At 42.0% G+C, this 21,790-nt stretch overlaps 1 protein-coding gene across 11 annotated transcripts in view; it reads right to left on the minus strand.

Annotated features, from left to right (window-relative positions):
* Window positions 1-7,223: 7,223 nt before the first annotated feature.
* LOC110502006 (target of Nesh-SH3) overlaps window positions 7,224-21,790 on the minus strand; it is a 38,486-nt gene continuing 23,919 nt past the window's right edge. For 9 of the 11 annotated variants that reach the window (XM_090215765.1, XM_036959550.2, XM_036959547.2 and 6 more), the window contains 10 exons: window positions 15,681-15,755; window positions 15,049-15,162; window positions 14,709-14,786; window positions 12,686-12,895; window positions 11,908-12,013; window positions 11,118-11,197; window positions 8,861-8,890; window positions 8,590-8,748; window positions 8,307-8,429; window positions 7,224-8,068 (listed from right to left, as the gene is read on the minus strand). In XM_090215765.1, the coding sequence (XP_090071891.1) occupies window positions 7,953-8,068; window positions 8,307-8,429; window positions 8,590-8,748; window positions 8,861-8,890; window positions 11,118-11,197; window positions 11,908-12,013; window positions 12,686-12,895; window positions 14,709-14,786; window positions 15,049-15,162; window positions 15,681-15,755 (1,091 nt within the window). In that variant the 3' untranslated portion in view covers window positions 7,224-7,952. The remainder of the gene's footprint in view (window positions 8,069-8,306; window positions 8,430-8,589; window positions 8,749-8,860; window positions 8,891-11,117; window positions 11,198-11,907; window positions 12,014-12,685; window positions 12,896-14,708; window positions 14,787-15,048; window positions 15,163-15,680; window positions 15,756-21,790) is intronic. The other 2 variants (XM_090215768.1, XM_090215767.1) reach the window with 1 other exon arrangement.

Below are 21,790 nucleotides of genomic sequence, written 5' to 3' on the forward strand. Positions count from 1 at the left end.
GCTCGAAGTTTTGTCTGTCTTTTGTTTTTCATTCTTCTCCCCTCACACTGTGGTTTGAGTTCACGGCTCTGTGTTGATCTTAGCTTTCGAGAGCCTTTCCTCTCCCATCTAGGTGGATTTGGAAAAGTGTGGTAATGCTGGTGTTGCTATTTGTTTTTCTAATCAGGCATTGTGGTTGGCTGGGATGTGTGGTGAGGAAAAATGTGCTTGGTCCCTCAGCTCTGCCTGCCTTTAGTCAACTAATGGCCAAAAGAGTGAAATGTGTTTTATTTAGTGTGTGTGTGTGTCCACTTGCTAATGCTATGACCATGTGAACACCACACATACAGATATGCACAATGCATTTACAACAGTCAGCGCAGTAGTAAAAAAAGAACCATACGTAAGGATTTATTGTAGAAAATAGATACAGGAATGGTTGTACATATCTGAAACAAAAATACAATTTTCTGTTCAACACTAACATAACGATTGGGATTGAAAATAACAGCTGCAGCCATTTTGTGAGCAGCTATACACAATGTAAAACAATCTTCATTTGGTTGTTGGTTTCCACATAAATAAGCCTTTTATTGACATGGCTGTCTCATATTTAAACTCAAACAGCAAAAGATTGCAAGGCTAAAGACACTGAGTTGAAATGTTCAGAATGTTGTAGATGGATGTACTGTGTAAAACTGACACATTTCCTCATTGTACATACACAATGCATTCCTATTTGAACATTCTGTGATGTTGCACCCTCCTGAACAGGCTCCAGAGGTGGACAATTTGGGTAACTTCCAATGTGCATCAGTCCACATAACATTACATTCCTGGCACATTCTCTAAATTGAAATGACTCCAGATGAGTTAGAAATGTGTTAAAGATGAAAGAACAAAGCATCCCTTATGCCGTTCTTTCCAACTGAGCCCTTGAATCTTACAAGGCCTCAGTGTCTGCTCGTTTCTCTTTATTTGGTCTTTCATTGGCTACAGAACCCATTCAGGTGTTTTTCTAAGTGCTTGACACACCTGAAGTCAGTAGAACCACCTTGCAATACAAACTTTATCTTCAGACTTAATGGGAGTAAAGAAATATTGTTGTGTATATTAACTTGTAAATAATGGACCAAGTAAGACAAACTTTCTAATTTTTCAGTTGCTAGAGGCGCGACCCAGTTGTTCATTCGATATGTTCGGTTGCCATGCTCGCTGGCAATGTTCTTGTCCCAACTAGCTAGCCAACTAGCTACGGTCAACGCCGTCACGACCTCTGCAGCCAGAATAACAGCGGAGTAGATGCATTTGTTTGTTTAAGCTGTTTTCTATTTAAATTAATTTTGATGCATCCATAACAATGAGCTGATACCAGATTTTGCCTGGCATAGCTAGAAAAGTTTGCCTTCTCGTCATGACACTCACATGGGCAGCCAGCACTAGGAAGAGTCTTGGTGGTTCCAAACTTCCTCACTTTAAGACTGATGGAGGTCACTGTGTTCTTGGGGACCTTCAATACTGCAGACATTTTTTGGTACCCTTCCCCAGATCTGTGCCTCGATCTGTCACACTGTAGTTTGTTGCTAGTAAATCTTCAATATGATAACCAAATTCAAAAATATCAATTGCTGAAAACAACGGGTCAAACGAGAAACGTGGGAGGATTTGACAGCATAGCTCCACTTGCGTCATGACTGCAACAGTAGGGACCACAGAAATTCATGTTCACATCACTCACCAGTGGTTATTACTAGGCGATTCAAAATAAAATACAAATTAAGTATAATTGTAGGCCAACTCTAAATTTGTTAATTTTAGGCTTGACCAATTATGTACCAAATGTATTTATTTGATCTTTTTGGTCAGGGGGCTGGAACTTAATTACACATTTGTAGACAGCAAATTGCCCGCAAGAAGGGCAAACAGATAATAATAATTTCAACCCTTGCTTACATTTGTATGCGATCACATATCTCTATTATGTGCGAGAATACTTTGGAACCGATTGCCAAAATTAAAATCACATGGAGCTGATTTGCTCTTTTTAGTCTTTTATGTCCCCCCCCCCCAAACATTGGGGCGTTGGCTTATAAACTCAGCAAAAAAAGAAACATCCCTTTTTCAGGACCCTGTCTTTCAAAGATAATTCGTAAAAATCCAAATAACTTCATAGATCTTCATTGTAAAGGGTTTAAACACTGTTTCCCATGCTTGTTCAATGAACCATAAACAATTAATGAACATGTACCTGTGGAATGGTCGTTAAGACACTAACAGCTTATAGACGATAGGCAATTAAGGTCACAGTTATGAAAACTTAGGACACTAAAGAGGCCTTTCTACTGACTCTGAAAAACACCAAAAGAAAGATGCCCATGGTCCCTGCTCATCTGCGTGAACGTGCCTTAGGCGTGCTGCAAGGAGGCTTGAGGACTGCAGATGTGGCCAGGGCAATAAATTGCAATGTCCGTACTGTGAGACGCCTAAGACAGCGCTAAAGGGAGACAGGACGGACAGCTGATCATCTTCGCAGTGGCAGACCACGTGTAACAACACCTGCACAGGATCGGTACATCCGAACATCACACCTGCGGGACAGGTACAGGATGGCAACAACAACTGCCCGGGTTACACCAGGAACGCACAATCCCTCATCCTGACATGCCCCTCAAGCATGAACACTGACATTCCTGTCTTGCAGGAAATCACGCGCAGCCATACTACTCGTTCTGTGCGTGACTTTCTGCAAGACAGGAATGCCAGTGTTCTGCCATGGCCAGCGAAGAGCCCGGATCTCAAACCCATTGAGCACGTCTGGGACCTGTTGGATCGGATGGTGAGGGCTAGGGCCATTCCCCCCAGAAATGTCAGGGAACTTGCAGGTGCCTTGGTGGAAGAGTGGGGTAACATTTCACAGTAAGAACTGGCAAATCTAGTGCAGTCCATGAGGAGGCGATGCACTGCAGTACTTAATGCAGCTGGTGGCCACAACAGATATTGACTGTTACTTTTGATTTGGACCGGCCCTTTGTTCAGGGACACATTATTCCATTCTGTTAGTCACATGGAACTTGTTAAGTTTATGTGTCAGTTGTTGAATCTTATGTTCATACACATATTTACACATGTTAAGTTTGCTAAAAATAAATGCAGTTGACAGTGAGAGGACATTTCTTTTTTTGCTGAGTTTATGTAGGCCTTCATGCGTAAGCTCTAATATGCATATGGGTGTTTTGAATTAGTCGTCACCTTAGAAAGCGCTGTCAATTTCCTTGTGTTAAGCTTTGAAATAACATACAGTGGGGCAAAAAAGTATTTAGTCAGTCACCAATTGTGCAAGTTCTCCCACTTAAAAAGATGAGAGAGGCCTGTAATTTTTTCATCATAGGTACACTTCAACTATGACAGACAAAATCAGAAAAAAAAATCAGAAAATCACATTGTAGGATTTTTAATGAATTTATTTGCAAATTATGGTGGAAAATAAGTATATGGTCAATAACAAAAGTTTGTCTCAATACTTATACCCTTTGTTGGCAATGACAGAGGTCAAACGTTTTCTGTAAGTCTTCACAAGGTTTTCACACACTGTTGCTGGTATTTTGGCCCATTCCTTCATGCAGATCTCCTCTAGAGCAGTGATGTTTTGGGGCTGTTGCTGGGCAACACGGACTTTCAACTCCCTCCAAAGATTTTCTATGTTGTTGAGATCTGGAAACTGGCTAGGCCACTCCAGGACCTTGAAATGCTTCTTAACGAAGCCACTCCTTCATTGCCCGGGCGGTGTGTTTGGCATCATTGTCATGCTGAAAGACCCAGCCACGTTTCATCTTCAATGCCTTTGCTTTCAAAATCTCACGATACATGGCCCCATTCATTCTTTCCTTTACACGGATCAGTCGTCCTGGTCCCTTTGCAGAAAAACAGCCCCAAAGCATGATGTTTCCACCCCCATGCTTCACAGTAGGTATGGTGTTCTTTGGATGCAACTCAGCATTCGTTGTCCTCCAAACACGACGAGTTGAGTTTTTACCAAAAAGTTATATTTTGGTTTCATCTGACCATATTACATTCTCCCAATCTTCTTCTGGATCATCCAAATGCTCTCTAGCAAACTTCAGACGGGCCTGGACATGTACTGGCTTAAGCAGGGGGACACGTCTGGCACTGCAGGATTTGAGTCCCTGGCGGCGTAGTGTGTTACTGATGGTAGGCTTTGTTACTTTGGTCCCAGTTCTCTGCAGGTCATTCACTAGGTCCCACCGTGTGGCTCTGGGATTTTTGCTCACCGTTCTTGTGATCATTTTGACCCCACGGGGTGAGATCTTGCGTGGAGCCCCAGATCGAGGGAGATTATCAATGGTCTTGTATGTCTTCCATTTCCTAATAATTGCTCCCACAGTTGATTTCTTCAAACCAAGCTGCTTACCTATTGCAGATTCAGTCTTCCCAGCCTGGTGCAGGTCTACAATTTTGTTTCTGGTGTCCTTTGACAGCTCTTTGGTCTTGGCCATAGTGGAGTTTGGAGTGTGACTGTTTGAGGTTGTGAACAGGTGTCTTTTATACTGATAACAAGTTCAAACGGGTGCCATTAATACAGGTAACGAGTGGAGGACAGAGGAGCCTCTTAAAGAAGAAGTTACAGGTGTGTGAGAGCCAGAAATCTTGCTTGTTTGTAGGTAACCAAATACTTATTTTCCACCATAATTTGCAAATAAATTCATTAAAAATCCTACAATGTGATTTTCTGGATTTTTTTTCTCATTTTGTCTGTCATAGTTGAAGTGTACCTATGATGAAAATTACAGGCCTCTCTCATCTTTTTAATTGAGAGAACTTGCACAATTGGTGGCTGACTAAATACTTATTTGCCCCACTGTACACAACGACCATGTTTTCTACTCAGTTTCAACCTGTTGTTGAACTTCTTTCTTCAAATTGATCATCATAGTGAGGTGAGATTTAAAAGCATCATGCTATTCTGATGTGTTGTGATTTTTTATTTAATTTGCATTCATGTCAGAGTGGTTAGAGGGACAATAGAGTCCTGATCACCAGGCCATTAGTGAGCTGTTGATCATTAGAAATTAAGTGGGGCACTACTAACACATGTCCAGAGTGCATAAGAGGAGAATACTGTGACTCAAAGGTCACCTAGGATCTCATGACTGCCGGTGTGGCGATAATAGTCACCTCAGCAGCCCTACTCACCACGTTAGACCATCAGATGCTCCAAAATATATGTCTCTGCATAAACAAATCAATGCTAGCTAGCTATGTTTTTCCTCGTTGGACCTGCATTTACAATGTATCCAATTTCCGTTAGTGTGGTGGATGGTTTAGCTTTCTGTAACTTTGTAGCGAGTATGGTCTGCATGTGTAGGCGAATGTTGCGTCCTGATATCTTTTCTAGCCGTCCAGTTATGTGTTTTATGTCCATTCTAGAATGCCCTTCTAGCATATCAGAAACAAGTATTCAACAATGCTGTGGTAAAATATAAATAATAATTTCATATTGTGCAACCCGCAACTGTCAATCCTACAGGACCAATCAAGAAAGGTTATTGAGTACAGTGCCTTGCGAAAGTATTCGGCCCCCTTGAACTTTGCTACCTTTTGCCACATTTCAGGCTTCAAACATAAAGATATAAAACTGTATTTTTTTGTGAAGAATCAACAACAAGTGGGACACAGTCATGAAGTGGAACGACATTTATTGGATATTTCAAACTTTTTTAACAAATCAAAAACTGAAAAATTGGGCGTGCAAAATTATTCAGCCCCTTTACTTTCAGTGCAGCAAACTCTCTCCAGAAGTTCAGTGAGGATCTCTGAATGATCCAATGTTGACCTAAATGACTAATGATGATAAATACAATCCACCTGTGTGTAATCAAGTCTCCGTATAAATGCACCTGCACTGTGATAGTCTCAGAGGTCCGTTAAACGCGCAGAGAGCATCATGAAGAACAAGGAACACACCAGGCAGGTCCGAGATACTGTTGTGAAGAAGTTTAAAGCCGGATTTGGATACAAAAAGATTTCCCAAGCTTTAAACATCCCAAGGAGCACTGTGCAAGCGATAATATTGAAATGGAAGGAGTATCAGACCACTGCAAATCTACCAAGACCTGGCCGTCCCTCTAAACTTTCAGCTCATACAAGGAGAAGACTGATCAGAGATGCAACCAAGAGGCCCATGATCACTCTGGATGAACTGCAGAGATCTACAGCTGAGGTGGGAGACTCTGTCCAACAATCAGTCGTATATTGCACAAATCTGGCCTTTATGGAAGAGTGGCAAGAAGAAAGCCATTTCTTAAAGATATCCATAAAAAGTGTTGTTTAAAGTTTGCCACAAGCCACCTGGGAGACACACCAAACATGTGGAAGAAGGTGCTCTGGTCAGATGAAACCAAAATTGAACTTTTTGGCAACAATGCAAAACGTTATGTTTGGCGTAAAAGCAACACAGCTCATCACCCTGAACACACCATCCCCACTGTCAAACATGGTGGTGGCAGCATCATGGTTTGGGCCTGCTTTTCTTCAGCAGGGACAGGGAAGATGGTTAAAATTGATGGGAAGATGGATGGAGCCAAATACAGGACCATTCTGGAAGAAAACCTGATGGAGTCTGCAAAAGACCTGAGACTGGGACGGAGATTTGTCTTCCAACAAGACAATGATCCAAAACATAAAGCAAAATCTACAATGGAATGGTTCAAAAATAAACATATCCAGGTGTTAGAATGGCCAAGTCAAAGTCCAGACCTGAATCCAATCGAGAATCTGTGGAAAGAACTGAAAACTGCTGTTCACAAATGCTCTCCATCCAACCTCACTGAGCTCGAGCTGTTTTGCAAGGAGGAATGGGAAAAAATGTCAGTCTCTCGATGTGCAAAACTGATAGAGACATACCCCAAGCGACTTACAGCTGTAATCGCAGCAAAAGGTGGCGCTACAAAGTATTAACTTAAGGGGGCTGAATAATTTTGCACGCCCAATTTGTCAGTTTTTGATTTGTTAAAAAAGTTTGAAATATCCAATAAATGTCGTTCCACTTCATGATTGTGTCCCACTTGTTGTTGATTCTTCACAAAAAAATACAGTTTTATATCTTTATGTTTGAAGCCTGAAATCTGGCAAAAGGTCGCAAAGTTCAAGGGGGCCGAATACTTTCGCAAGGCACTGTATGTGTGTATGAGTGACGAATTTAGTGTGCGTGTGTGCCTGTGTAATGCTTTCTTTCTTTTTTTGCAGAGGCTTTTGTGTTATAGCAACCCTTTTAGCAGACTGGCTAATATAAACCACAAGAAGCATTGAATAGCAACTGCTTGATAAATAACATCATACACGTCATTACATTTTCAGGGAGCCAGCTTCCCAACAGTTTCCGGCGTTCATATGTAACCTCTTGAAGCACTCTGACACACCTTTATTAACTTCTCTCCCGTTTTTACAGGCTTTGAGGACTGCCTCATGTCGTGTTTGATAAATACTGAGATGAGACTTAGGGCTCGGTTCAGTCTGTAAAGCTGAAGAGTAGCAGATTCCGTGATGGAAATGTAAAGGTCATTTCGGATATTAGCCGACATAAGCAGTGTTTATCGTAAAAGCAGTCTCTGCTAAAGCAGGAACGTTGCCTTTAAATATTCAATCACACTGTAAAGCTGAACTTCCGGTATGCGGATTGAATAGATCCCCTAAGGAGATATGACAAAAGAACTCAGAGTTCCATGACAAGGTATGGTCCTGTACACTTTTATACAATGGAATGTGGGCCATCACCATCTGACAGACAGACAGATGCATCTCCATGGTAACATACTGACGCAGTCTCCATGGTAACAAGAGGGAGAAGCCCACCTCAAGGGCCACTGAAACCTCCTCAGTCCTCCTCCTCTCACCCTGGTGAGATCATCATTCTTCCAGTCAGGCATCTTCCTGGCCACCCCTCTGGTGGAGGGGTCTTACCATTTCCCAGGTATGGGTGTTCCGCACTCGTACCAGCCAACGTAGGTGGCGTGTGAGTTCCCTCCGATCTCGCCGAAGTTGACCGGTTCCTGACGCATAGCCCGGTAGAAGCCTGAGACAATAAAGCAGAGGGAATATGAGAACACTTCTTTTACAAATGGTTTGGAATGTGAATGGTCTTTTAACATAGTCTAGAGATCAGTGTTTCCCACAGTTAACCTTGAAACATCAAACTTCTGTAGTCATTGAAAAGTGACCAAGAACCGTGGTCATGGGCACCTGTACATGTGTCTACGGTTCTTTCCCACAAATGTCTCTAACGGGTTCCAGTATTTGGCCCAGTACTCTACCTGATCGGCTGGGTAGTTGGTCGGCCAATAGCTGGCTGCCTGTTTGTCCGTCCAGGAAAGAATCTACAAACTGGCAGTGGTCCTCCCCATGACCTGTTTGGTCCCCGATGTTGTAGAACTTGCCTGCACAAGGTCAGAGGTCAAAGGTTATGGCTCTGGTTAGATAAACCTTGTTGAAAATTCCAATGTAACCTATAAACTCTTCATATACGTACATGCACAAATACAAGGAATAGTATAGACAGTAAAACATAGACAAACACTCTTACTATACTATACTGACCGGTGAGCGAGTCGCTCATGTAGATCTTGTATCTAAGGGAGTTGCACAGCTGAATGCCCACAAACTTGCGGTACCAGGTCCTCTTCACATACTGCTTCCCATTACACTCCGAGTAGGAATCTGCTTTGAACGGGAACTGTGTCCAGATAGCATCTTTACCTGGAGGGAGCAGAGAAAACAAGATCTAAGGATTGATATGTAAGGCACAGAGAATGGGATACAAACTAGGGAGGAAAGATGTGTGAACATGACATACTGAGAGTCCACTCACCTGAGACATTCTCACTCACCCGAGGGTCCGCTATAGAGGAGAGAGAGTAAAAGAGAGAAGGCATCATTAGTCACACATCAGTCCATTATTACCACATTAATACAGTAATAGAACCATACTCACCCTTGGGAAATAACGGATCATATTAAAACCATGGTTCAGATTACAACAAAAACACATTACATTGTTCTAGTTAGCACATTGTTCTAGTTAGCACATTGTCCTAGTTAGCACATTGTTGTAGCTAACACATTGTCCTAGTTAGCACATTGTCCTAGTTAGCACATTGTTCTAGTTAGCACATAAAACGTTGTGTCTCCCAGGGATTTCACTACAGGGTAAAGAACCATTTGACCAATCACTCTTCTCTATTAGTACTTTCACCACAGCATTGGACATTAGCCCAGCACAGTCCCAGTGGAGTCTTATTACTGTTTAGACACAATGTTGCTTTGGATCAAATTAGCTCATTGACATGATCGAGTATTTTAGAGTGCATAACGGATATGATATTACTCTTAATCTGGTCCATCTGTAACTATTATGTGACTATGACTTGGGCCAAGAGTTTTCCCTGACCATGAGGGCTTAAACTCTAAGCCTATCAATGTCCAATATGATCATGATACCCTCCCTTTGGAAAGTTGCACCCTGGCGTTAGCTCTCCATCTCTTTCTGGAGGTGAGTGTGTGTTGTGTACAGGAGTAGGGCAGGGGAGGCTCCTCAGAGGAAGAAGGCAATTCATCCTCCTCAGTGAATTTCATCAAAATAAAAAATAGTGAAACATTACTAAAAACTATACTAAATATATTCATGCCACCAAATAATTGACGAAATCACACTGTTTTGCAATGAAGTAACAAGTCTATGAAGTCTATACAGTAAACTCCACAGCACTCTGTTGGGTAGCACCATGGTGTAGCTGGAGGACAGCTAGCTTCTGTCCTACTCTGGGTACATTGACTTCAATACAAAACCTAGGAGGCTCATGGTTCTCACCCCCTTCCATAAACTTACACAGTAATTATGACAACTTCCGGAGGATGTCCTCCAACCTATCAGAGCTCTTGCAGCATGAACTGACATGTTGTCCACCCAATCAAAGGATCAGAGAATGAATCTGCACTGCAGTGCATAAAATGTGGCGATTAGTTGACTCAAAAAGAGAGAAAGACAATAGTTGAACAGTTTTTAAAAATGAATTTCTTCCAAAATGAAGAAGCGAGAGAGAGAGATTTGGGTTTTTTTAAAGTATGAAAAATGTATGCACTCACCAGTGGAAGTCATTCTGGATAAAAGCGTCTGCTAAATTACTAAAAATAGGTAGCAAGCAGCTAACTATTTACACACATCTATTAGCTAAAGGCTAATATGTCCTATTAACAAGTAACTAATTTGCAACACATCTGGAAAGCTATCAGGGATCCTGTTAGATACGTCACTTAGAGGCTAAGCCAGGCTAATGCAAAGTATTACAATTGAAACAGTCGGTGTGGTTGCTGATTGATGATTGACTTTTACTAATTCACCAGCACAGCTAATGGGGCTCTACGATGTTAACGGTGGGAATTGTGGTCTAGACACTGATCTAAGGTCAGTTTTGCATTCTTTCCATCAACGCTTCAGTGCTAGATGATATCAGATCTGCGTTAGCAGACATCCACATAGCAGTTGTTTTGCCGGTGTTGGATGTGGAACTGTGTTAGAGTTGCTCCTTGCATTACCTTATTGCGGACACTGCCATTGGATGTAAAAAAAATAAATAAAAAAACACACCCGACATCATATCCGACAAATCCGCGTTAGAAGTTCATGCAGGCACGTTACTTTCAAACACTCCAATGTGTGATTCTATTGTCTACACCTCGATTAGATGGTGATAGGTTATAAATTCCCCCATCTAAATGAACATGAAAACATGCATTAGCCCGTAGTTTACTATTGCCATTTGGAAGTTCTAACAGGGCAGGAATAATAAGAAAAGGAGTGGTTTGTGACATACAAGAGCAGCCGCTCACTGATTTGTCAGGTCATACAACAGTTACACCTCCAACACCGCCAAAACATCCACTATGCGGTTGTCAACGCTCGAAACTGATTGGATCGGTACCTAATGTTAGGATATGGGAAAGATAAGCTAATTCTAGATCCATCCATGCTGGTGGAACGGCTATCTGGAGCTGGCCTCCATTCCGGATCCATTACATAAGTGTAATCCGATACATTGGCTGGGAGTCCATTTCCACTCTCCACCTACCTGACTCTGTGTTGAACAACACTGGCTTGCTGGCAGGCCCTTCCCCAAGCTCATTCTTGGGTTTCACTTTGAACTCGTAACTGAAAAAGAAGGGAAAGATAAATAGTCAACACGGTGTCAAGGCACTGGTGTGCCTAGGTCAGTAAATACCGAAATCTCATTTTTGATACACTTTCAATCCCGAATGCCATGCTGATAGCTTTCCCAGTAAAGGAAACCTTAGTCACTCTTGTTCACCATAATCATAACTTTTGTGGAGCTTGAGTTTATATTCCACCCATCTCTAACACTGTGACACTTGATATCTTTATTCTCCAGACAGCCTTGAGTGCATCGAGGCCAGTGATTGCTTGTGACCACATTTCTCTCTCCATTTTCCTCCCTCTCTCTTTCTTTCTGTCTTTCTCTCCCCTTCTCTCTTCCACAGACACACACACTAACACTCAATTCCACACACACACACACACACACACACACACACACACACACACACACACACACACACACACACACACACACACACACACACACACACACACACACACACACACACACACACACACACTTCTAATGGCTGTTCCATGTGTGATGTTTAGATGGTGGTCTGTGGGCGAGCAAATCCAGCCCAGTGGTAGGTTCTGGTAAATCTGGTTTATACTCTGAATCTGTAGATCCCAGCCAAAACCAAGACCAGGATCCAGCATCATTAATAAACACATTGAGCCTTACCAACCCAACCCTGCTCCAGCAAGCCTTCACACACCACATAAACACAAACATAGACACACACCTGTTCTCTGGTTTTAGGTTCTCCACTGCAGTGTGAGTCTGGTTGGTGGTCAGGATGGACACCTCTTCTCCATTGGGTCCATGGGTCCTTGAAATGACCTCATACTCTGTCAAAGGGGAAGCAGGAAATCCACACATGGAATCACATCCACACATCCACACACAACATGTTTACTTACATCTTTACAACTTCATATCATACAGATGGGATATTAACATAAAAATGTTCATTTTAAATGTGCACAGCAGCATCTTAACGAGGCAAGTATAAACATTTGACACAGGATTCAGAGGATTTGGGTGGGGTTGGCAAGGATTGGCCCCAAAGAAAGTGCTCTGAAAAGATGTAGTCTCAAATCTCCACAACTTGTTTTCATTGTAGAGAGAAATATCCTGATTGAGCACAGATGGAGTTTCATAACGTTATTAAAATACCCATTGTAACAGAGTCTTATGCGTTAGGACTTCACTCTTCCATAACCAGGAGTGTTTTATGAACCTCTTTGGGTATGTGCTGCTGCACGCACGCACACACAAGCACGCACGCACGTACATGCACGCACACACGCACGCACACAAGCACGTACATGCACGCACACACACGCACGCACGCACACACGCACGTACATGCACACACACGCACGCACGCACGCACGTACATGCACGCACGCACACACACGCACGCACGTACATGCACGCACACACACACACGCACGTACATGCACGCACGCACACACACGCACGCACGTACACAAACACAAGCACACTTCCCCCTTAACCTGTGGTGTCGTTGTCGGTCTTCTCCCAGTCCAGGATGACAAAGGAGGGGCATCCCTCTACAGTAACCACGGTGAGGTTGGAGGGGGGCAAGCGGGGGGGTGCGGTGACGTTCTGCTCCACCCCCTCCTCCTCAGGGAAGAAGCTGAGGGACTTTGTTATGGAACACGGTTCGTCTGGCTTCTTGTCAGTCTTATAGATCACATGAGGGGCTGCAGGAGAAATTAAAGAATTGGTGTTCAAACAATAATAACTTAAAAGACAGAAGTCTGTAGGATTAGAAAAATATATGCCATTTAGCAGACGCTTTTATCCAAAGCGATGACCATGCGTGCATACATTTTACGTAAGGGTGATTGCGGGAATCGAACTAGTTATCCTGCTGTGGCGAGGCCCATGTTCTACCAACTGAGCTACAGAGGAACACAATTGGAAAAGGAAAAATAATGAAAAAATAACTACAGATTTACTTAAATGTATTTCAATGCACTATATTGTAGTGCCACATATTGTATTCCTTCTGCGTTCAAGACACATTAATTACAAACAGGAAAGTAATTTAATATTTGTCAAATTCCCATACTTTGCAGCCATTGAAACAAATCTCAAAACAGCTTATGATCAGCAGTATAGTTGTATTGTTGTTTACATCTCTCACATCAGAGTGGTATACTACAAAGCAGTAGAAAGGAGTAAGAAGCCCAGCCTGGTCTCATAGACTAGACGTAACATAGTAAATGTAAATCTGGGACACTGAAATTAGTATACGTTAGATTTGGTATGGTTACATAAGACAAACGGTTACTTAAGGCAAACCAAAAAGGAAAGGAGGGTGGATGGGTGGGTGTATAACGCAAACGTCTATCGACCCAAAGGTTGTGTGGTTGAATCTCATCACAGACAACTTTAGCTAATTTGCAACTACTTACTACTTTTTAGCTACTTTGCAACTACTTAGCATGTTAGCTAAACCTTCCCCTAACCCTTCTAGCTAACCTTTCCCCTAATGCTAACCCTTTAACCTAACTCCTAACCTCAACGCTAACCCCTAGCCTAGCTAATGTTAGCCACAAAAAAAAGTAAAATATTGTACATTTTGCAAATTCATAACATATCATATGAATTGTAATTCGCAACATATCATACTAAATGATATGATAGTTTGTGTGTATGCATTTCTAAAAATGTATGTAGTTCTGTCCTTGAGCTGTTCTTGTCTAATGATGTTCTGTATTATGTCATTCTGTATTATGTTGCATGTTTTGCGTGGACCCCAGCAAGAGTAGCTGCCTCTTTTGCAACAGCTAATGGGGATCCTAATAAAATACCAAATGGAGTGCTTTGGATTGATACGAATGATACGAAATGCTCTGAGACCAGGTTGGTAAGCCAGCTAACTTGCCTAAACACTATATAATGAAATAACGTTTTATTTTTTTTGAAAGATAAGATTGAAACGAGCATAGTCTAATTGACTCAACACCCAAAAACACTTATCGAAGTTTGGCTTTCTTAATGAACCAGAAACTGTGTTGTTTATCAAAATTAGGCTAACTCATTGATCTGCTTTGTACTCCGTAGACAAGAGCTCTAAGTCAACTGGAGCTCATCCAAGAATCTGGATAGGGAGTACAGGCAAGACAATCCAAAACAACTGGCGGTAAGAGGAAGCACAAAAGGTTTTTGTTCTCCGGGCTAATGTCCACAGTGATACAATACAACTTCCATTGTCCATTGTCACAGCTCCCTCCTGCACACATCATACAGACACACAGGTGAGAGGAGCACAGGGTCAAACTGCAGTGCAGCGCGCCTGGATGAGGTTGTGGGGTGGGGTTAAGGGCCTTGCTCAAGGGCCCAACAATAGGGGATTGCTGTTAGGATTATTAACCCAGCAGCCCTCCAGTTGCAAGATCAATTTCCCCCCTTTTTTACCAGCTCCACACCCGGGATTCTCTGGCCCTGTCCACTGTGAGTTTAATCATGTGGGTTTGTTGAAGACTGTTATAATGCATGTGTCCTTACCTACGAAGCGCTTCTTGCCCATGGCGTCCACTTCCGAAGTAGGGAGAGAGCTGAACACAGAGGAGTTGTCACCTGTGGCTACAGAAAGACAGAAAATGAGATTGAGAACCGCAGAGTGAGAAGTTTGTTATGAATAGTACTGTGATGTGTTAGCATTCCCTGGCAGCTCTCTCAGCCAGCTTTGGTCTCTCTCTCTGAACTCAGATAACCTTTCACACTAACTATTAAACTCAGATGTAGCATGATTCAAACACACGCACCTACATGGTCACACACATGTACAAACATGAATGCACAAGACATTATTATAAACGAAAGTGCACTCATCACTGAATCTTACCATTCAAGGCCGGGGTGAGGGTTGTGGTCTTTTGTTTGGTGGGCTTAGCCGTGACTAGAGGGAAAGACCTCAAGATGGACGCTTTGTCTCCCTGCTTCAGGTCCATCAGCTTATCTGAGAACAGAGGGGACCGAACACTGCTCAGTCATGTTAACTACTAATACAGTTATGGTCATCTGCTGCAGACATCACCCAGGTGAATCTGAGTTGATTTCCTGCTGAGGGAGAAGATATGAAATATGTGTGTTGCATCGTGTTGGTGTTTCGTAAGAGAAGTGAGTCAGAACAACACAAACATACTGCATACACACAGGCACACGCACTTGCATACACACAGGCACACGCACTTACACACACTCAGACAAACGCACGCACGCACAAACACACACACACACAGACACACACACACACACACACAGGTGTTGCGTCTCAAGCTGTGTGAGTATTCTTCAGAGAAGTGCAAGGTGCTTTAGAATCTAAATAAAACTTAACTGAGGGAAGGTTGTTAAAATAGAATCATCAAGATGACAGCAAAATTAAGAAGTGCAAAATGTGGAACATTTTGGTAAAGTGTTGCTTAAACAGAAGTCAAAGTATTCAGTAGTCAAAACATTGGTCAGTGTTGCCCTCACCCTTGTTCCCTGATTTCCCCACCAGGTTGGGCCTCTTGTTGACAGGAAGAAAGGGTTGCAGAACTGCAGGGGAGCCTGGGAAATAGAGGCCATGTTAGGGTTAGGAACTGAAACAGCAATGGAGGCTGCTGGAGTGCACTGAAGAGAGCCCTAACTCATAAGTGAGGATGGATGTTGTGCTTTTGAAAAAGGGGGATATAGAAGAGAGAAGTTGCAGTGTCAACTGAAACCATGGAGAAAAGATGGGGGTGGAGGAGAGTGCTAACTGTGACCACACCCGAGGAGCAATGCCATTCAAACAGGTTCAATAGATTGGACTTGAAATGTAAAAAAAAAAAGTATCTTGAGAATTTCTACTACATTGCACCGCCATAGTCTATGTGACTAACCCCAAACATGTCAACTCTTAATTAATAACCTTCCACCATAACCCTACTACACAGCAAATGATCCAGTGTTATACACTAACAGTCACATTTAACACTGCGCCAGTGTCTATATACAGGTCCACACTTTTGAGTGTTAAATTTACTAGGAAGTGCCTATAGTTTGCACCAATGGTGTTATGCAATAACACCTAATATAGTATGTTTAACCGTTACACCAAGAGGTCGGTATCTCTTGACAAGGTCACTCAGTGTTCGGTGAAGGCTAGGGGGCACTATTTTCACGTCCGGATGAAAACTGGGCCTGCTACTCAGGCCCAGAAGCTAGGATATGCATATAATTGGTAGATTTGTATAGAAACTAAAAAACTGTTAAAATTATGTCTGTGAGTATAACATCATTTATTTGGCAGGCGAAACCCTGAGGACAAACCATCCAGGAAAATCTTTTGAGGTCATTCTCTTTTCAATGGGATTTCTATGGGAATCTAGAATTCTAAGGCAGTGGCATGCAGTTCCTATCGCTTCCACTAGATGTCAACAGTCTTTAGAAATTGGTTGATGTTTTTCCTTTGAGAAATGAAGTAGCCCTGTTCAGAACGAGGGTCGGGTGAAGTGTATTGTTATGGTTGGGGCGCGTAACCTGAAAGCTCACTCCACATTGTTTTCCTCCGGTATTGAACACAGTTTATTCCGTCTTAAATTTTATAGATTATCTATGTTTAAAAATACCTAAAGTTGGATTAGGAAAGTTGTTTGAAATTTTGGATCAAGTTTACAGGTAACTAATTAGACAATGTGTAGTCATGTTGCACGAGTTGGAACTGGTGTATTTTCTGAATCATACGCACCAAATAAATGAACATTTTGGATATATAACAACAGAATTTATCGAACAAAAGGACATATTGGAGTGCCAACAGAAGAAGATCTTCAAAGGTAAACCATGAATTATATGTTGTTTCTGACTTTTGTGTTGTGCCTGGCGGGTTGAATTATGATTTTCATGTGTATGTTTGATGGGGTGCTGTCTTCAGATAATAGCATGGTTTGCTTTCACCGTAAAGCCTTTTTGAAATCTGCCACTGTGGCTGGATTAACAAGAAGTTCATATTTAAACCCATGTATAACACTTGTATGATTTATGAATTATTATGAATATTTCTGTTTTTGAATTTTGCGTGCTGCTATTTCACTGGGTGTTGTCAAATCAATCCCGTTAACGGGATTGGCGGGTGAAGGGATCACTAAGAAGTTAAGGACTATACACTAATATTTATTGCCATATGCTTTTCTGTAACTATTTATAAAGACTTCCAAACTGACAGATGATATGCTCAAACTTGAATTAACATTACCATAGACTACTTAAACTGGGACAACATTTCCACTCACGGGTGGCAAAAAATAACAACTTTAAAGCCCACACTAAGCCACACCTCCAATATAATTTCCCAGTCTGCCTGTCACGTTCGTCGTACGAAGGAGACCAAGGCGCAGCGTGGTAAGCGTACAAGCTTATTTATTTAAAGAATGAACCCTGAACAAAATGAACCGTGAAGCTATACAAACAAGTGCTGACAGGCAACTAACTACACATAGATAAAATCCCACGAGACACAAAGGGGAAATGGCTGCCTAAATATGATCCCCAATCAGAGACAACGATAAACAGCTGTCTCTGATTGAGAACCATATCAGGCCAACATAGAAATACAAAAAACCCTAGACCAACAACAACCCTAGACATACAAAAACCCTAGACAATGCAAAAAAACTAGTGTACCCACCCTAGTCACACCCTGACCTAACCAAAATATAATGAAAACAGAGATATCGAAGGTCAGAGCGTGACACTGCCTTGACTTTTCAAGTGAATTGGTTCCCACCCATGAATGTATTTGTTAGTCACACATCATTCATTCATTTTCAGTCCTGTGAAGAAGTATGGAAGGCAAATGATACCATTAAAAGTAAACTGTTTATGACAACACATTATATACAGTACAAGTCAAAGTTTTGGACACACCTACTCATGCAAGGATTTTTCTTTATTTTTAATATTTGGACATTGTAGAATAATAGTGGAGGAGTCACAACTATGAAATAACACAATTAGTTAGTAACCAAAAAAGTGTTAAACAAATTTATATTTGAGATTCTTCAAAGTAGCCATCTTTTACCTTGATGACAGCTTTGCACACGCTTGGCATTCTCTCAACCAGCTTCACCTGGAATGCTTTTCCAACAGTCTTGAAGGAGTTCCCACATATGCTGAGCATGTGTTGGCTGCTTTCCCTTCACTCTGCGGTCCAACTCATCCCAAACCATCTCAATTGGGTTGAGGTCAGGTGATTGTGGAGGCCAGGTCATCTGATGCAGCACTCAAACACTCTCCTTCTTGGTCAAATAGACCTTACACAGCCTGGAGGTGTGTTGGGTCATTGTCCTGTTAAAAAACAAATGATGGTCCCCTTAAGCGCAAACCAGATGGGATGGTGTAACGCTGCAGAATGCTGTGATAGCCATGCTGGTTAAGTGTACCTTGAATTCTAAATAAATCACTGACAGTGTCACCAGCAAAACAACCCCACACCTCTTCCTCCATGCTCCATGCTCCATGGTGGGAACCACACATGCCGAGATCATCCGTTCACCTACTCTGCACCTTACAAAGACACGGCGGTTGGGAACCAAAATTTGGACTCATCAGACCAAAGGACAGATTTCCACCAGTCTAATTTCCATTGCTCATGTTTCTTGGCCCAAGCAAGTCTCTTCTTATTATTAGTGTCCTTTAGTAGTGGTTTCTTTGCAGCAATTTGACCACGAAGATCTGTTTCCCACAGTCTCCTCTGAACAGTTGATGTTGACATGTCTGTTACTTGAACTCTGTGAAGCATTTATTTGGGCAGTTAACTCTAATGAACTTATCCTCAACAGCAGAAGTAACTCTGGGTCTTCCTTGCCTGTGGCAGTCCTCATGAGAGCCAGTTTCATCATAGCGCTTGATGGTTTTTGTGACTGCACTTGAAGAAACTTTCAAAGTTCTTGAAATGTTCTGGATTGACTGACCTTCATGTCTTAAAGTAATGATGGACTGTCGTTTCTCTCTGCTTATTTGATCTGTTCTTGCCAAAATATGGACTTGGTCTTTCACCAAATAGGGTTATCTTCTGTATACCACCCTTACCATGTCACAACACAACTTATTGGCTCAAATGCATTAAGGAAAGACATTCCACAAATTAACTTTTAACAAGGCACACTTGTTAATTGAAATGCATTCCAGGTGACTACCTCATGAAGCTGGTTGAGAGAATGCCAAAATGTGCAAAATTGTCATCAAGTCAAAGGGTGGCTACAATGAAGAGTCTCAAATATAAAACATATTTTGAAACACACTTAAACATATATAACAAATATATGAAACATATATAAAACACACTTTTTTCATTACTACATGATTCCATATGTGTTATTTCATAGTTTTGATGTCTTTAATATTATTTTACAATGTAGAAAATAGTAAAAAGAAAGAAAAACCCTTGAATGAGTAGATGTGTCCAAACCTTTGACTGATACTGTATATCATAAAGCCTTACTTTGATGGTCAAGTTTTACCCTAACACAGTGGTGTTAGGAACCTCCTGGTTTACGTGCCACGTCAAGCCTGCAAGCATATTGTGCTGGAATCCAGCCAGGGATAAGACATCCAAAAGTTGGAATTTTTATTCACCTGTAACCTGCATTCAGAATGACTGTCAGGGTTAGTAAATGAGACTACTATAAAGGAGACTGCCTAATCCATTTAAGCTGGAACAACCATTTTAGTAACGGGTGCAATACGTCTAACTAACTGATTGGATCAGTTTAGAAAAATGTATCAAGCAATCAATATACATGCAAAAACACATATATTAAAAAGAATTCTTAAAATGTTTTAATGCAGTAGAGCATTCTTGGAATTATGATAATGATGGCCTTGGTTTTGATGGGAACGTTTCCACACAGTAAAACTGACACAATCACACTCTCACATTCAATACTGGTTATTAACACCAACACTGGGGTTATTTTACACTACTGAGTGTTAATTTCAGTATTAGAGAGTTAATTAAATTCCTGAATCAACACTAGAAATGCTACACTGAAAAGTCTGCTCTAGGTAACACTGGCCAATTTGCTGTGTAGAACCAGCTTTCATATAAAAACACTGGGGCCCCTCCTGTACTCCTGTTCACCCACTGCTGCGTGGCCAAGCATGACTTCAACACCATCAGCCTATAGGGGACAACAACCTCTCCCTCAATTTGAGCAAGAGAGAGGAGCTGATAGTGGACTACAGGAAAAGGAGGTCCGAACAGGCTCCCGTTAACGTTGACGGTGCTGAAATGGAGTGGGTTGAGAGTTTCAAGTTCCTTGGTGTCCAGATCACCAACAAACTATCATGGTCCAAACACACCAAGACACATTTTTCCCCCTCAGGAGACTGAAAAGATTTGGCATGGGTCCCCAGATCCTCAAATAGTTATGCAGCTGCACCATCGAGAGCATCCTGACCGGTTGTATCACTACCTGGAATGGCAACTGCTCAGCATCTGACTATATGTGGCTACAGAGGGTAGTGCGTACAGCCCAGTACATCACTGGGGCCATGTTTCCAGACATCCAGTCTTCACAGAACACAGCTCTGTGATAAAGACACTGGAATATCAAACTCAGAACAAGCCACTCAAACAACTCAAACTGAACTGGGATCTACTATTTGCAATCTCATTCAGGAAATAGAAAATTCTCCCTGAATAGCTTTACTCTGGACCAAATTGAGGTTTGGCAACCATAGCACAGGTCTCATTGAATAAATGCACTGACTGGACATACCGTAGACTTGGTGTGGTAGACACTATCTGAGACTGATAGGGGCAGTTGTTTGTGTACTTGCTAGCCTGGCTCATTCTATTCACTAAATATCAATGGCTGCGACAACCTGGCTTGCATGTCTCCTTCTCTGCCGTTCAGGCTCTTTCCAGACAGAAACTGGTGGGAGGTCCCATGACATGTCATGATTAGTGGTCATGTTCACCTCTAGGGGTTCTGATGTTCCTAAGCCCTCCTTGTCAGGACTAGATCATTCATAAATATTACCCTTGACCTATGTCAACCCCCCCAACCAATTCATAAATATTAACTTGGCTTGTGTTGACCCCCCTTGGCACAGCTAGATTTGACCACAGCATGCCTGACATTCTGTCAGTGATAAATCAGGGATTTATCAGAGATCAGACAAGGTTAAGTAGAATTTGAGGCCAAGGGTGGGCAAATCCTGGAGAGACACAGTGCGCGTGCCGCTTTCAACCTTAAATGCAGTATAAAAAAAATAATGAAAGGTCAAACTTTGTGTGATGGGGATCAGAGTTATGGGAATGTGGAAGTGATGTCATCAGGAAGCTCTGTTCATCATCCTGAACCCTATAGCTGGTAATGGGATAATCAGATTGCTCACAACAACACCCCGCAAAACACACACTGGGCACTTTGGGTGACAAACACCTCACTGCTGCACTGTTTTACAACAGCAGTGACACACATGCTCTTACGCACGTGCTCACACACTGTTTTGAAGTGTGAGCGTTAACAGCAGTAAAGTGTTGTGAGTGCTGGTTTCTGTCAGACTCCTCTCTGGTGAGACAGTGAAACAACACTGTTTTGAAGTGTGAGCGT

This window comes from Oncorhynchus mykiss, chromosome 22, assembly GCF_057628025.1.
Source record: "Oncorhynchus mykiss isolate SJ-2025 chromosome 22, ASM5762802v1, whole genome shotgun sequence".
NCBI lineage: Eukaryota > Metazoa > Chordata > Actinopteri > Salmoniformes > Salmonidae > Oncorhynchus > Oncorhynchus mykiss.